The following is a 14,818-nucleotide window of genomic DNA, read 5'->3' as shown; positions in this document are numbered from 1 at the left end:
CATGAGCTTTGTAGCTGCAAATTGTACAACATTTGTAGTAACTGTTTAACAAAATAAGTATAGAAAGACTTGTATCAATGATATACAATGCTATATATCACATATTCTTTATTTTAATTCTAGGTGCAGACATGACCAGACATGCACACTTACACACACACGCACACACACACAGGGCACGCACACACACACACACACACACACACACACACACACACACACAAAGACACACAAGGCCCTCGATAGAGTCAGCTTGTTGGCCCTGGCCGCTGTCCAGTGTCATTAGCATATGAAGCTGTAGCTGATGGAGTCCATTCATCACCAGACTGTCATACACCGCTGGGCTCACACCTCTATTGACTTCCTCTCATCTAACTCTCTCTCTCACTCTCTTTCCCTTCTTTCTGTTTTGTTTTTTCCTATCCTCCCTCAATTTCTTTGTCTTTTAATCTCACTTCTCCGTCTCTCTCTTGCGCTTTTGTATTTCCTTCATCTACATTTCTTCTCCTCCTCCCCCCTCCTTTTTTCAATCCACTCTTTATCTCTCTCCATGACCTCACTCTCTTTCATTTTCACCTTCCACTGTCCTCCATTTAACCCGCTCTCCACTCCTGTCTTCTCGTTTCTGCCTTCTCTTCCTCCCTCCTTTCCTCCTCTCTCTCTCCTTCCTCCCTCCAGTCTATGCAGAGTTTATCTTCCTCGGTTTGTTCATGTCTGAGATGCTGATCAAGATGTATGGTCTGGGCATCCAGCCCTACTTCCACTCCTCATTCAACTGCTTCGACTGTGTGGTGAGTGCACACACACACACGCACACACACACACGCTCACACTGTAACTGAGTGAAAAAATAAATTGCGCTCATAACTATCAGGTTTTGATGACAAATCCAACACTCCATTTAATCAACAGATTTGAGAAATAGATTTTTCTCATGTTGCCCTGCGACAAATGAACAATGAGCAGATTCAGCGCCGCGTTTCTCACCAATACATGTGCAATAACTGCGCATTAATTTGTCATGCTGACATTGTTGCAGAGGCTTATTGGCAGGTTACTTAATATTAAATGCTGATATACAGAACCTGGTAAAGTGTTACATACTGTGTTCAGTCAGCTGGCAGCCAATGGAGGTATAGACTCTCAGTGCATTTGTGTACGGTTCTCACCTAAAAAGTGTTTGTTCTGGGATTTAAGTTAGTATTTATTCATAAGTCAGATTGTCTATTTCGGATCTAGTTACAAGTTAGTAAATAAGGAGTTTGATGTGCTTCTGCAGAGAATGCACGTAGTAATTGAACATGCCAGATTTTAAAAAAGCAAAAATATTCCTGCAGTGTCAAGAAATCAAATGACTGAATCAAGACACGGTTTCACATGCACAGCAGAAATTAATTTTTAAAATTATAATTCATCAGAGCACCACAAACACCCTGAAAGTGCTCAACAGGATCTGACTGTACTACATTTGTTTGTGTGCCTCTGCAGGTAATCGTGGGCAGTATCTTCGAGGTGGTGTGGGCCACCATTAAACCAGGCACGTCCTTTGGGATCAGTGTGTTACGAGCTCTGCGACTGCTCCGCATCTTCAAAGTCACCAAGTGAGTCTCTCTCTCTGTCTCACGCACTCTTACATATGCATGCCTGTCCATAATTCAACTGTGCAAAAATCAGACGATTACGATAATGAGGATCATGATGACAAACCGAGGTTGTGGTGCTGAAGAGATTTTGGTGTTTTAATTTGAAAATATTTTCACTGTTGAAACAACTAACCATTTTGGGGTTTTTGGCTCTTTGATACTTGCTTGATGCACCCTTTAGGAGACATTTTACTGTAATTGGATTTGGCTCACGCACATTGTTGTGTTTGTTGGTGTTTAACTTCTTTTCTTGCCATGACGCTGCTCATTTGGACAAATCTTTTTACAATTATGACAATCTCATTGAAAATGAAACTTGAATCATGAAACTATATTATTGCCACCAGAGTTTATTGTCAATCCTCTATACAGTTAGAGCTTAATTAGAGCTCTGACTCTCTCTGAACCCAGTTGGTTTTGACCAGATGTGACCAGATGTAACTTCCTCTATGTTAAACTGATGTTGGTTTGAAGAAGGATGCGCTGATCAAAACTTTACTGGACTACAAATAGAATTGTACTGTGGTGACCGTATCGAAAATAATAAAAAAATAAGTCAATACTAAATGGAAAACATCATAAAATATGTTTTATCATTTGAAAATGTGTTTGCATTTGAATGCACTGGGCATTGTTTTTAATAGTCAACATGATTCAGCATGTTATTGTTGGGGGTTTTTGGCAGACAAGTATCAAAATCAAAATAGTAGCTAATGATGATTATTATTAATTAAAATTTGGCAATATATTTTGTCCCTATACTCAATCCATATATCCACTGGAAATAGTTGAGACGATTCTTCTCCTCCTCCTTAGGTACTGGGCACCTCTTCGAAACCTGGTGGTTTCTCTGCTAAACTCCATGAAGTCCATTGTCAGTTTGCTCTTCCTCCTCTTCCTCTTCATCGTGGTCTTTGCCTTGTTGGGGATGCAGCTGTTTGGAGGACAGTCAGTATCAACACAAAGTTAGAAACAAGCTCACGGTGCTGTATTATTATTATTGTATGTGACTAAATCCTTTTCTTCTCCTCAGATTCAACTTTGTAGGCGGAACCCCTCCTACTAACTTTGACACTTTTGCAGCAGCGATCATGACGGTGTTTCAGGTAGGAAAGAGACAAAAATAAATGATGAAGGTTGTTCTCTGAACACAGATTCATTTGTAAAACTCTGCTGTGGCATTCTTTTACATGTATATGTTCATCCAACACCAGGACAGTTACATTTTATAAACTGTGAGCTATCTCTTTGCTGAACTCTTACAAATCAAAGAATATTATTACTTTTACTTTACATTGTTTTGTGTCAATTGTTAATCCGAGTAAAACTTATTTATTTAGCCTCATGAATTGGATTGTATGGTTTAAAAGTCTGTCTTTTTACAAATAAGGTACCAGTGAGTTACTGTATTTTCCAAACATGACAGTAAGCACACTCATACACACTCATGTACATGTTCGAGACAGCTGAAGCCCTTTTCAAGAGTGACATTTAATGATGCCCATTGTTGTTGTGTCATCAGTTTGTCAGATGACTTGTTCAGTCCTGACTGCAGTCTCCATGTTTCTGTGTTCTCCCTACTCAGAGAGACAGACAGCTTTTGTAAAGAGCCATTTGTGTTGCTGTATTGTCGCGGAATGACTCAGAGGCCAGCTGTGTGTGTGTGTGTGTGTGTGTGTGTCTGACTCTGTATGGTGATGTTCACGTGCAAGACGTATCTTTGGGATTGAGGCATTGTAAAATCAGAATTTATATTTTATATTATATCAAAATGATTTAGAAAAAGGGTTGTGATGGATTTAATGTATTATTTTCAGATTTTCAGACATGAAAAAGTTGTTGTGGGATGTAAACATAGTTTTTCAACTTATATGCTTGGGGTTAAAATGCATAAGTTATGCTCATTTCCTCATTCATTAAACAAAGAAAAACAACAACAAAAAGTGGGGAAACTACTGAAGGATTACAGAGCAAATTATACTTTTCAATTTCAAGTAAATACCAATAAAGTCCGGATTAATGTGACCAACCTGTTGTCTCTCTGTAGATCCTGACAGGAGAGGACTGGAACATGGTGATGTACGACGGCATTGAGTCCCAGGGAGGAGTGAACGACAAAGGGATGGTCTTCTCCATCTTCTTCATCGTCCTTACACTGTTTGGCAACTGTATCCTGCCTGCATGCTCACACATACATATGTATACACAAATGTGCAATATGCATGTCTGTGAATATACACAGACAGACTTTTTTGAGCTTTCGCAATGATTATGAAATGTACATGATGATTGGTGTCTTCCTTTTTGAACAATACAATTCCACTTCCTCTCTTTCCTCTCACTATCTCTCTTTTCCTCTCCCCTCCTCCTTCTTCCTGAGAAACTGTCAGCTTCCTCTAAGGTCGTCCTGGCATCGATATTTCTCCTTAACTTCTGCCACCACAGACACTCTGCTTAACGTCTTCTTGGCCATCGCTGTCGACAATCTGGCCAATGCCCAGGAGCTCACCAAGGTACAGGATCAAACCCCCAAAAATACATTCTCCATTTTATTTGAAGAGAAATTGTTTAGTTTGGACCTAAACAAAGTGCACTAGTTGACTCTTGATTAATCTGTAAAATATTGATGATACCAGGAAGTTAGATTATGTCTTCAAATGATGTCAAAATTAATTTAGCATTACTGACTACAAACAGGACTTGATATCACTTGGCTTTGGTCGCTGTTTTTTTTTTTATTTCTTAAATGTTTAGTGCGTTGAAATTTACCAGGATCAAGTGACTGAGATGATTATCTTCTTCTCCAATAGGATGAGGAGGAACAAGAGGAAGCAGCCAATCAGAAGACAGCAATGCAGAAGGCTAAGGAAGTAGCAGAGGTCAGCCCGCTGTCAGCAGCCAACCTGTCTATTGCTGCGTGAGTACACACACTCGCATTCAAATGCCATACCGTGTGCACAAATATACTGTAACATGTGCACACACTCCTCTAAAACATAAATACTTACAAAATATAAAATCGGCTTCCTAGAAATTACGTTTGTAAAGCACTTTATTGTTTTTTAAACACACGCTGAAATAGTCATACCTGCCTGGAGTGCACAGTACGTTTATTTAACGCAGTGGAGTCACACCACAGTGAAAGGTTCAGGTCCAGAGCCTGCAACAAAAGCTCTTTGGTTAATGTCAGGGAAAGAACATGATTTCAGTTAAATGTTAATAAAAAATCTTGTTTGAGTTTTGAATAATGCTGTAGTAGATAGTATTGCAAGATTGCTTTTTTTGGAGGGAAAGAAATGAAATACATTGTCAGTGAACATTTTACTGATAAGTTCGGTATCAACATTTCTGTGACTTGGCAGGTATGTTAATTACCAACATTTCCTTATTATGTTAATAGAAAATGTCAGCATTATGTTTCCGAAAAACATATTTGCTGTTGTAAATTAGTTGTATATAAATGTAATTTCTAGGAGACAAGGCTGAATATATGTATCTATACAAATATATATACTGTACATACATTTTACTGTACATGAACAGAAAATTACCCAAAAATACACATGCGTATGCTCACACTGATATACAAAATATTGTCAGACACACATGCACACACACACACCTCTCTCTCTCTCTCTCTCTCTCTCTCTCTCTCTCTTCCTCACTCTTTTTGAAAAACTACACACACACAGAAAGCACTGTTTCTTTCTCAAATCTGTCTGTCCTAACATTTAAGATTGACAGGCATTCATGTCCACGTGACTCACACACACACACACACACACACACACAAACACCCACCATCACACTCTCCCCGTGCTCATCCTCTAAAACATGATTAAGCGATTGTTCTGAGAGTGAAAGGAACAGATTCGGGGCTTTTGTGAAGTGAATAAGAGCGAGAGGCGGACAGTCTGTAAATTCTGCTCCCGGCAGCAGAAACGCCGACAATAAGACACATCAAAATGATTCCCACAAAAACCCTGCTGCTCCTTTAGAAGTCACCGGACTCTTCGGTCATTGTGGCGAGCCTTTGATGGCTAGATTAAAAGTTGGTGTGCTACAGCCGTGCTTGTCAATTAGACACTAACTTGTCAGTTGGAAAAATGAGCTCATAAGCTTCCTTTCAATCACAGAACACATCATCAAATTGACATGTAGCACAGCACAGAGATTCTTGTATTTCATGTTTTTACACATGTATGTTTCCCATGTATTTGGAGTCAAAAGAAGAATGACAGTACAATCAGCATTAACCCGCTGATTCAACTGTTTTGTTATTTTCAAAGCCTTTCAGATGAACAGCTCTGGTACAGTAACACAACATGGTGACACTCCTTCACTCTGTTTTTGGTCACATACTCACAAGCTCTTCTGCCAAGAGCTTGGAACTAGTTGGTTTTGGGACTAGTGAAAGACTGGTTAACATTTCTCATTGTCACATTATGTTTTTTGGGCTCGACATCTTCTAAAACATTCTGAGACATTGTATGTCTTCTTGTCTTCTTGGCAGACTCTGTCCCCAGTCTGCGTTAAAGATGTCTAAAGGCGCTTTCCACTCATTTCTATTCTTTCTGATTTTACCTCCTCCATGGCAGCAAACATGATGCATGAGCCAACAGAAAACTCCTGGGGTCAAACTGGTTTTACTAGACACTTTTAAGGTGGACTAACTCTAGCAGATTCCATTATGATGGACAGATAGGGACCATGGATGTATTATAAGAAATGGATACTGAACTTCAACAATGCCTGCATAAGTAAAAAGAAAAAAATGTCTCACCTCCTGGTTTGCTTCCACATTGTGTGGCTCATTAGTGTTTCTCCCCCCAGTGAGTATCCAGTCCTCATATAACATCCATGACAGACACTCACTAGGCTAGCCAGAGAAAGGATATAAACAACCCGAAATGCAACACAAAGTGACAGGTTCACTCTGTAACACACAAGCTGGTATTGCTACATTCATAGAGAACATAAGCAGTTATGAATATGTAAATGTTCTTTTTTTCATATTTATTATTATTCATATTCAATGGGAAACTTCTTTGTCTCAGCCATTTTCCCCTGCTTTGATGTAGTTCACAGCTCATGCTTCCTTCATTCACAGTCTACTCAGTGTTACATGGTTTTACATTGAAATTGCAGATTGAGTATACCTTTATAGCCACATATGCTTTATTCATTTTTGTACTGAATTTCTTTCTTTTTCTTTTTAAGGGTATACTGTTACTACTTCCTGTTGCTGCTAATTTCCCACAGGGATCTCACAGTCTCTATTCTCCCATCATCCTTCCCATCTCCACCATCCCATCTGTTTTTGTTTTTTTTCTTCTTCCTCATCACCTCCTCTCCGTCTCTGTTTTCCCATCTTGTTTTCTTCCCTCTCTTTCCTCCACTTTTCTAAACCTCCTCACTCGCCTTTCCACTCTTATTTCCCCTTTAAATCCCCTTTCCTCCTCCCCATCGCACCTCCATCAACACCTCTCAACAGTAAGGAGCAGCAGAAGAACCACATCAAGGGTAACAAGTCAGTGTGGGAGCAAAGGACGAGCGAGATCCGCCGTCAGAACCTGATGACGAGCCGCGAGGCGCTCTACAACGAGCTGGAGCAAGAGGACTGGAAGGTGGGAGGGGAGGGAGAGGAGGTGAGGACCCCCCAAAAAAAAACACACATATACACATATATATGCAGTCTACTCCTGATATATATGGTGAATATTTGTTGTAACGTGTGTAAAGTGATGTGATTGGTTATTTCAACCACTTAAAGGGACATTATCATCCATGTTCAGTTGGGGCTCTAGACACGTCTAGAGCTTCAAATCATTTCACCTCACCATCTGTCTCAGCCAATGAACAACTCTTGGCTGTCAATTGAAAAAGCTCTTAATGAAAAATTGGAAGTGACCAGATGCACATTTGATGTCAAATATTAACAGATATTCAGATTTCTTGTCATTTGTAGCAAGTGACATCAAAACTTACATAAGCATTCGACCCAAGATATGTTTATATATATATGTATATACCCAATATAAAATGGACCTGAAAGTGTTTGTCAATTGTTCCCCAAGAGTTGAATTACTCATTCCATGAGTAATGTCAGGTGTGGACAGAGATGAAACAGACTTTTCAACAGTTCAACACTGCTTTTCAGCAAGTTACTCTTTAATTATGTGTAGTGATCTACAGTGGAAACAACACCAGGGCCTGACCTGCTTTTTATCACTGCGTATTCTGGGTCATGCTGCACTTCCACAGATGTTTTGATTCCAGGGTGTAATGTCCCTTTAAGCTTCTGAAAGAGTGTTGTTATTGCGCTAGCCGCTGCTATATGGGACGGCTTGAAGCTGTGTGCTTGGGAGCAATGCATTATTAAAGTGGGGCATGCAGAGAAATCCAGAGCTGTACCCAAAGAAGGCAGCGGACTCAAAACTGGAGCGGGGCGAAGTGTAATGCACTTCAAAAAGAAGATGATCGGGAGTCGACTGGATATGGCTCGGCAAACTGTATACCATTGTGCCATTTTATGGTTCTGGAAATGTTCATGACAATTTGGATTTAAAATTGTTCATGTGGAACCAAAAATGGTGGCCTGTTTGCCGAACTGTGTATATCTGTGGCTCGGGGGAGGGAACAGGGTGGGGGTATTGTAAGTTAGGTATAAACTGCCTGAATGAAGGTCACAGTTGGCTTATACTGTGTCCTTTGTACCAGCTTTGAAGCAAACAGCCACAGGAACCTAAAAACCATGCACATGCAACTGTGATGTAATTTGCTGAGATTAATGAGCCTCTGCTCCTTGAAATCAACAAATAAGGAATTTTCTTCATCATTGCAGCTATATGGTTTTTGTTTGTAATTAGCAAACTGCTTCTCATTAATTTGTCCTTTCTGTCATTTAGTTGTGTAAACAACCTTAAAATGCACAATGATTCTAGTCAATGTTTGCATTAGGTCCTAATATTCCTGCCATCTGAAGGACTGCCTTTAATTAAACTGTAAAATCATCATCTGCTCAGGAACTATGTCTGATTTATATACTGTACATGTGACAGCTAGTGAATGACAGGAAGACAAAGTAAATTACAGCTAAAATGTCTAACAAGAAACAAACAAATTACAACTACATGACTCAGTCTCATAGCAATTTCGTTGAATGTGGTGATGAAAGGTTCCACCAATCAAAGAAAGGATATCCCATATATCATTGTGAATTAGTGTGAATGTTCCAACAGTTTTATCACCAAAGTTATCACAAACAGATAAACTCAACCGACTACATTAACTACCAACACTGATTGTAAACCTACACAAAACAAGACAATTTCCCCTTGAAATTCCCTTCAATTCCATTGCATTGTGGTTGTATGAGACGCTTTGGAGGCCAATATCTCTTGAAAACAAAACTATCATGCATGGCTAGATAACACTTGCGGTAAGTAGGAAAAGCCCATGTGTCTGATGTTTTAGCAGCACCCACTGATTCCAACTGCTACCCTATTACCCTCACCCAGGTGTCCTACCCACGGAAAGCACGTGGTGATATGAAGACCCACCTGGATCGGCCACTGGTTGTCAACCCGCAGGACAACCGCAACAACAACACCAACAAGACCCAACCTGGTGAGCTGCCTCTGGACCAGGAGTACCGGCGCCAGGACATTGACCACTACCACAGAGCCACCCACTATCACCACCACCACCATCATCAGAAAGCCACAGGGCCAGACAGTGGAGGAACAGGCCAGCCAGCAGAGACCCGCATGGAGCGTGGCTTCAGCTGCACTTCTCTGGGCAACGTGGAAGGCCAGCAGGGGGAGGAGAGGCACAGCCACAGGAGCCACCGGGGCCACAGGCACAGGAACAGGGAAGGCAGGGAAGCTCGGAGCGTGTCTCCCCACCAGGGTGAAGGGGGAGAGGGGAACAACGAACACAGGAGGTCCAGGCAGCACCGCAGGGCAGCCAAGGAGGGGGAAGACGGCAGGAGACACAGATCCAGGGGGACAGAGGGAGAGGGGGAGAAAGGAGCAGAAGGGGAGGGACGGAAGACGAGACGGCATCGCCACGGCAACCAGGAGAGGAGCAGAGGGCATCGCACCAGAAAGTGAGTGAAGGAAGGGTTTATTTTCTCCGTGTGAATGTCTCAAATTACAACCTGGCTGGCATTAAATGCCAGTTAAGTTTGTCTTTGTCTAAGGAATCAGGAAACGACCTGACACTCTGGCCAGTAACTTTCCAAGAACATTTGTGTACTAAGGGCTCTTTGTGCATTTGTCATTGGGAACTCAGCCGGTAGCACATCACAAATGTATGGTTGGTTTTGTGATGGTATATAGTGACTGTGTGAAGCTGTTTATTCTGGTGTACTTTCATTTTGAAGATTCTGTGCTGGCCATCAATGTGCCTAGCGCTAACTGCTTATAGAGTAAAAAAAAAAAAACAGATTCTTCACTTTATGAATTTATGTACTCATTGCTTGCAGTCTTCCTCAACCTGATATCATGGAAATGAGGAAGGGTCAGTGACAAACTCACAGGATCCGGAATGTCAATATTAATGTTGCACAGCACATCTAAAAAAAAAAATACACAAAGTCAGTTTTTGACATTTACATTTTGTTTACTAAATATATTTTAGTGCCTAAAGCTAATTTTCCTTCCCAATGTCTCACACGAGTCAAATAAGGCCATTAAGAGGCTGATATTGTGTTGTGTCCAAATGAAATACTATTTCTGTTGTTAATTGTTTTCATTGGGTAAAGGGTGTAAAGCATATGTTCATTTCCCCAGTTTGTGACAGGTGATCCAAAAATGTCAGATCCTGTATGTCTGTCCGTGTGAACTTATTAATAGTTTAACAGTTTGTTCTGTATGTGTTGGTACTAACAGTACTGGAGACGGTGCACATCTTGTGACATATGGTTCTACATCTGGTGTTTTTGAAAAGATACTCCTTCCATCACCACTCTAATCCTCTCCATCCTCACCCTTATTCCTCTTTTCTCTCCATCCCTTCTCCTTCCTGCCCCCCTCCTTCGTCAGGGAGCATCACAGCACCTGTCCCAGCCTCTCCACCACACGACCCATTCAGCAGTACAACGAGGACCTGGATAACTTCCGTAATAACAGCAAGCTGGCCAGTGCCCATGAGCACCCATACGCCCTCCCACCGGATCACCCAGACCACCCTGACCACGTCAACAACTTGCTGAACTGCCGCGACGCCGACACCCACACCCTGCTCCACAGCATGGACAGTCTAATCCTGACCAGCATGGCCAAACCTGAGTACACAAAGATAGACATGCCTCCTGTCTACCCCTATCCCTCCACCAATGCCATCCTGCAAGGTGAGCATCTGGGGCCATCAGTCATGTGTACCCGAGTTGGTCACAAATCCTCTGATGTTAGGGAAAAAAATGGCTAAATACAAATAATGACTCTCTGGAACTGCATCGTTTAAGATGAGATGATCAAATCTGATGCTGCAGAGACAAAGATGTCCTAAGTATCATTTAAGCTACAAAAGTACTGGATCCACATATTTTGTTAGACCCTCCCTAACTGGTAACTCAATGCCTCCAGTTAACACAGGCTTTCCATTAAACATTTGTAGTCCTCAAGAACAATCTAATACAAGGTTAGTGTCACTTGAGTCATTTCATCACTTGACAAAGCTAATCTAGGGGCCCAGCAGACATTATACAACTCTTTTCACACCCTCAGTAGTTCACCCCATGAAAAGCAATTTAACTTTAGCATGTAAAACCAGTGGCATTAACCTTTTAAAAACATTTACTGGCTAACACTGGTGTAACTCGTTCAGTTCTGTTCTTGAAACAGTGCTTTCAGATGTGTTTCATGGGTTTACTGTCTTCCACTGGAGAAGCTGACCTCTTTCTGTCTGTCTGTCCATTCTTCTTCCTCTGTTTTCTCTCTTTGTTTCGCGCAGTGAACAAGAATGCCAACACCGACCAGAAGAAGAGTGAGGAGAAGAAGGAGGAGGAGGATGAGGAAGGAGATGAAGATGGCCCCAAACCCATGCCTCCATACAGTTCCTGCTTTATACTGTCCACCACCAACCCGTGAGTATTTATGTGTGTGTGTGTGTGTGTGTGTTTGTGTGTTTAAAAACCTTGGTCAAACACTGTGAAACATTGTACTATGTCCTTGACACAGAAACGTTATTCAATATGAACACTTTTCTCTCTGGGCCCAGAAATGTTTAAACAGTTTGTTTTGTGTGCTTTTTTTGTGTCAACATGTGTATGCGTCTGTGTGTTTGCACCAGGTTTCGGAAGTGCTGTCACTACATCCTGACTCTGAAGTATTTTGAGTTCAGCATCCTGTCTGTCATCGCTATGAGCAGCATTGCCCTCGCTGCAGAGGACCCTGTCTGGCCTGACTCACCACAAAATAATGTGAGACATCGCTCTCTCTGTGTCTTTCTGTCCGCCTGTAAATGTGTGCACATCTCCATCCTTTTGAGAATAAAATATCTTCAAGGATATAAAGATGGGCAGAATCTTCCAAAGTGAGCACACTTAACCGAGTTTCACTAGTACGGAGATTGGTTTAGTATCAGGCCTTAATAAGAGTTAATAATGGTGATAATGACTTTTTTTTAATCTAGCATCAGGGCTTCTGGTGTAGTTGTTGACCAACATACCTAAACATTTTCAGGATAAAATAATAAATTAATAAAAATGAGTGCTGAAACTGCCAATATATGACATATTTAAGTTAGGGTTAGGATTATAAAAGTATAAAAGCACTGCTTGCAGACATATTTTAACATATTTTTAAGAGAACATATCTATTAGCAGTCTTAGTCATTTTCACAGTTTTTTTTTTTATAGCATCACAGATGGCATCATTTTACAGATCTTCGGCTTCATGCTGGATGGTATATGAAAACCAGCTGTCTGGGTCAAATTCTGAGCAAACTTTGCAAGAAAAATGTTTTTGGATAAGATTTAAATGCAATCAGCATTGCACAGGAAAGCAAGTTTTCTAAGTGAACAGTTCTCAGGTCACTACTTGCTGTCATTTTTAGCATGAAACCTTTAATGCTGTAAAGCGTGCTGGACATCACTGCTCATGCTGGCTCAACAGAACTGGCTAGTTCCTCTGATTATTTCAAACAAACCAGAAACAGTTGTGTATTAATATCAGTCAGGGATCACAAGAAACATGTACAGTCACTTGAAAAAGTTGTGTATTATTACAATAAGTGTAGCTAAAGGGTAGAACACATAATATTACCCGGAATTAAATAAATAAAGCAGAAAATGAGTGTTTTTTTAAAAGACAAGGATGAGTAAATTATTATTAGATGTGGCAGTTTGAAAATAGAAAACAGGATTAAGATTAGAATTAGGATTAGGCTCTGGTTGGTGTCTGATTTTTTGTGCCTTTGTTAATCTCTCCTGCCCTGTTTTTCATTTTTTTCCCCACTGATTCATCTTTTTGCTTCTCTCTCCTTCTTTCTAATATGATAATTATATCTCATGGTGTTGTGTTGCTCTGCAGGTGCTGCGTTATTTTGACTACGTTTTCACAGGCGTCTTCACGTTTGAAATGTTGATCAAGGTAACAAAGTATCACTGTGTGTGTGTGTGTGTGTGTGTGTGTGTGTGTGTGTGTGTGTGTGTGTGTGTGTGTGTGTGTGTGAGAAAGCGTGTGTGTAATTTGTTAACACCTTTGTTTTTGCGTAATTGTATAATTGTGTTTTTTTGTTTATGTCTTTCTCTTTTTGTGCAAACTGTTGTGTGTGTTATTATTGATGTTTGTGGTTGTGTGCTTATGAGTGCATTTTGTGTATTTGCGCTGTTTGCCCTTGCAGATGCGCTGATTGTGTGAAAGTCTGTTGTTTAAGATACCGTGTGTGTGTGTGTGTGTGTGTGTGTGTGTGTGTGTGTGTGTGTGTATGTATGTTAATATATACATACTATATGTATGTACTGAGCGTGCTCCGTGTCTTCCAGATGGTGGTGCTGGGCTTGTTTCTCCACCAGGGCTCCTACTTCCGCGACTTGTGGAACATTCTGGACTTTATAGTGGTTAGTGGTGCTCTGGTGGCCTTCGCCTTCACGTAAGTGTCCCCTCCACCCTCCTCTTCATCATCTCCACCACCCCCACCCACACACACACACATTCCACCATCCGCAGAAAGACCCTTGTCGCCCAGCCTTGTACATCCGATACACCAGGCAATGCTGATCTTTCTCTCCTATTTTCTCAGCCTGCTGTACTTCAGAATTCATCACCTCCAGTCCTTGTCCTTGTATTATCTACTCTTTCTGTCTTTCTCTCACTCTGTCCCTGTTTCTCCTTTAATCTGTCTCCTTTATGTGTTTAAACTCCTTTTCTCATACAATTCTTTCTCACATTTTCCCTTGTTCTTCTTTACCCTTTTCTGCTCTCTGTCTCTGTTCTAGCCTTTTCTTTGTTTGTTGTTTTGTATCTCTCTTGGTCCGTTTTTTCTTCCTCAGACTTTTTTCTGTAGTCTTGTCATTGTCTCTTTATCCCCCTCCCTCCTGAAGTCTACCCTTTCTCCATTTACATCTCTATTTCATCATTGGTCATCATCACACGTGGTATCGTATCAGCAGGTCTTTCTCTACGTTTCATCGCCACCTTCATCTTGATAACCACCCGTAATCCTTAACTAAATATTTTCCCTAATGTTCTGGATGATCATCACCAACCCCTGACCTACACTCTAAAAAGGAAAAGCTCTCCTCATAACATTTAGCTTTTTCTCAATGCTGCAATCTTTGGAGAACCTCAGTTGGTACCCTGTGGTACTCCTTCAAAACGATTAGCACAGTAGTTTCACAAACATCATAACTTTTTGGATAGTTCTTCTGTTCTTCCGAGAGAGGAACCCTAAAAGTGCTGAAAGTGAAATTATTTTTTTTAGAGTGTAGTTACACTGTCTTCACCCACCTGTCAACCCCGACACACCCCTAACCTTGCCTGAAACAATCACCTCAAAAACCTAACCCCTAACCCAACGTCATTCCCCTTTACTGACCTAATACAATATAAAGCACCACCTGCTCGTTCTCAACATTTTCTTTTCCCAATCTTCCTTGCTCCTGTTCCCTTGTGTCCCTTACTTGCCAATCCATGCCGCTCTGATATTTCCACCAACCAGGCCGTGAG

General features: G+C 41.0%; 1 protein-coding gene across 1 annotated transcript in view; it reads left to right on the top strand.

Moving 5' to 3' along the window:
• The window catches only part of cacna1ab (calcium channel, voltage-dependent, P/Q type, alpha 1A subunit, b), a 179,836-nt gene that overhangs the window by 106,000 nt on the left and 59,018 nt on the right, over positions 1 to 14,818 (top strand). Inside the window, exons 14-28 of the mRNA XM_051383747.1 lie at positions 679 to 791; positions 1,489 to 1,601; positions 2,460 to 2,591; positions 2,677 to 2,749; positions 3,691 to 3,811; positions 4,089 to 4,156; positions 4,454 to 4,560; positions 5,933 to 5,953; positions 7,138 to 7,291; positions 9,164 to 9,753; positions 10,691 to 10,998; positions 11,601 to 11,733; positions 11,940 to 12,069; positions 13,181 to 13,240; positions 13,636 to 13,742. Of these exons, the coding sequence (XP_051239707.1) occupies positions 679 to 791; positions 1,489 to 1,601; positions 2,460 to 2,591; positions 2,677 to 2,749; positions 3,691 to 3,811; positions 4,089 to 4,156; positions 4,454 to 4,560; positions 5,933 to 5,953; positions 7,138 to 7,291; positions 9,164 to 9,753; positions 10,691 to 10,998; positions 11,601 to 11,733; positions 11,940 to 12,069; positions 13,181 to 13,240; positions 13,636 to 13,742 (2,230 nt within the window). The remainder of the gene's footprint in view (positions 1 to 678; positions 792 to 1,488; positions 1,602 to 2,459; positions 2,592 to 2,676; positions 2,750 to 3,690; positions 3,812 to 4,088; positions 4,157 to 4,453; positions 4,561 to 5,932; positions 5,954 to 7,137; positions 7,292 to 9,163; positions 9,754 to 10,690; positions 10,999 to 11,600; positions 11,734 to 11,939; positions 12,070 to 13,180; positions 13,241 to 13,635; positions 13,743 to 14,818) is intronic.

The sequence above is a fragment of the Dicentrarchus labrax genome, unplaced genomic scaffold (assembly GCF_905237075.1).
Source record: "Dicentrarchus labrax unplaced genomic scaffold, dlabrax2021, whole genome shotgun sequence".
Taxonomy (NCBI): domain Eukaryota; kingdom Metazoa; phylum Chordata; class Actinopteri; family Moronidae; genus Dicentrarchus; species Dicentrarchus labrax.
This window is presented reverse-complemented; position numbering and strand designations above follow the sequence as displayed.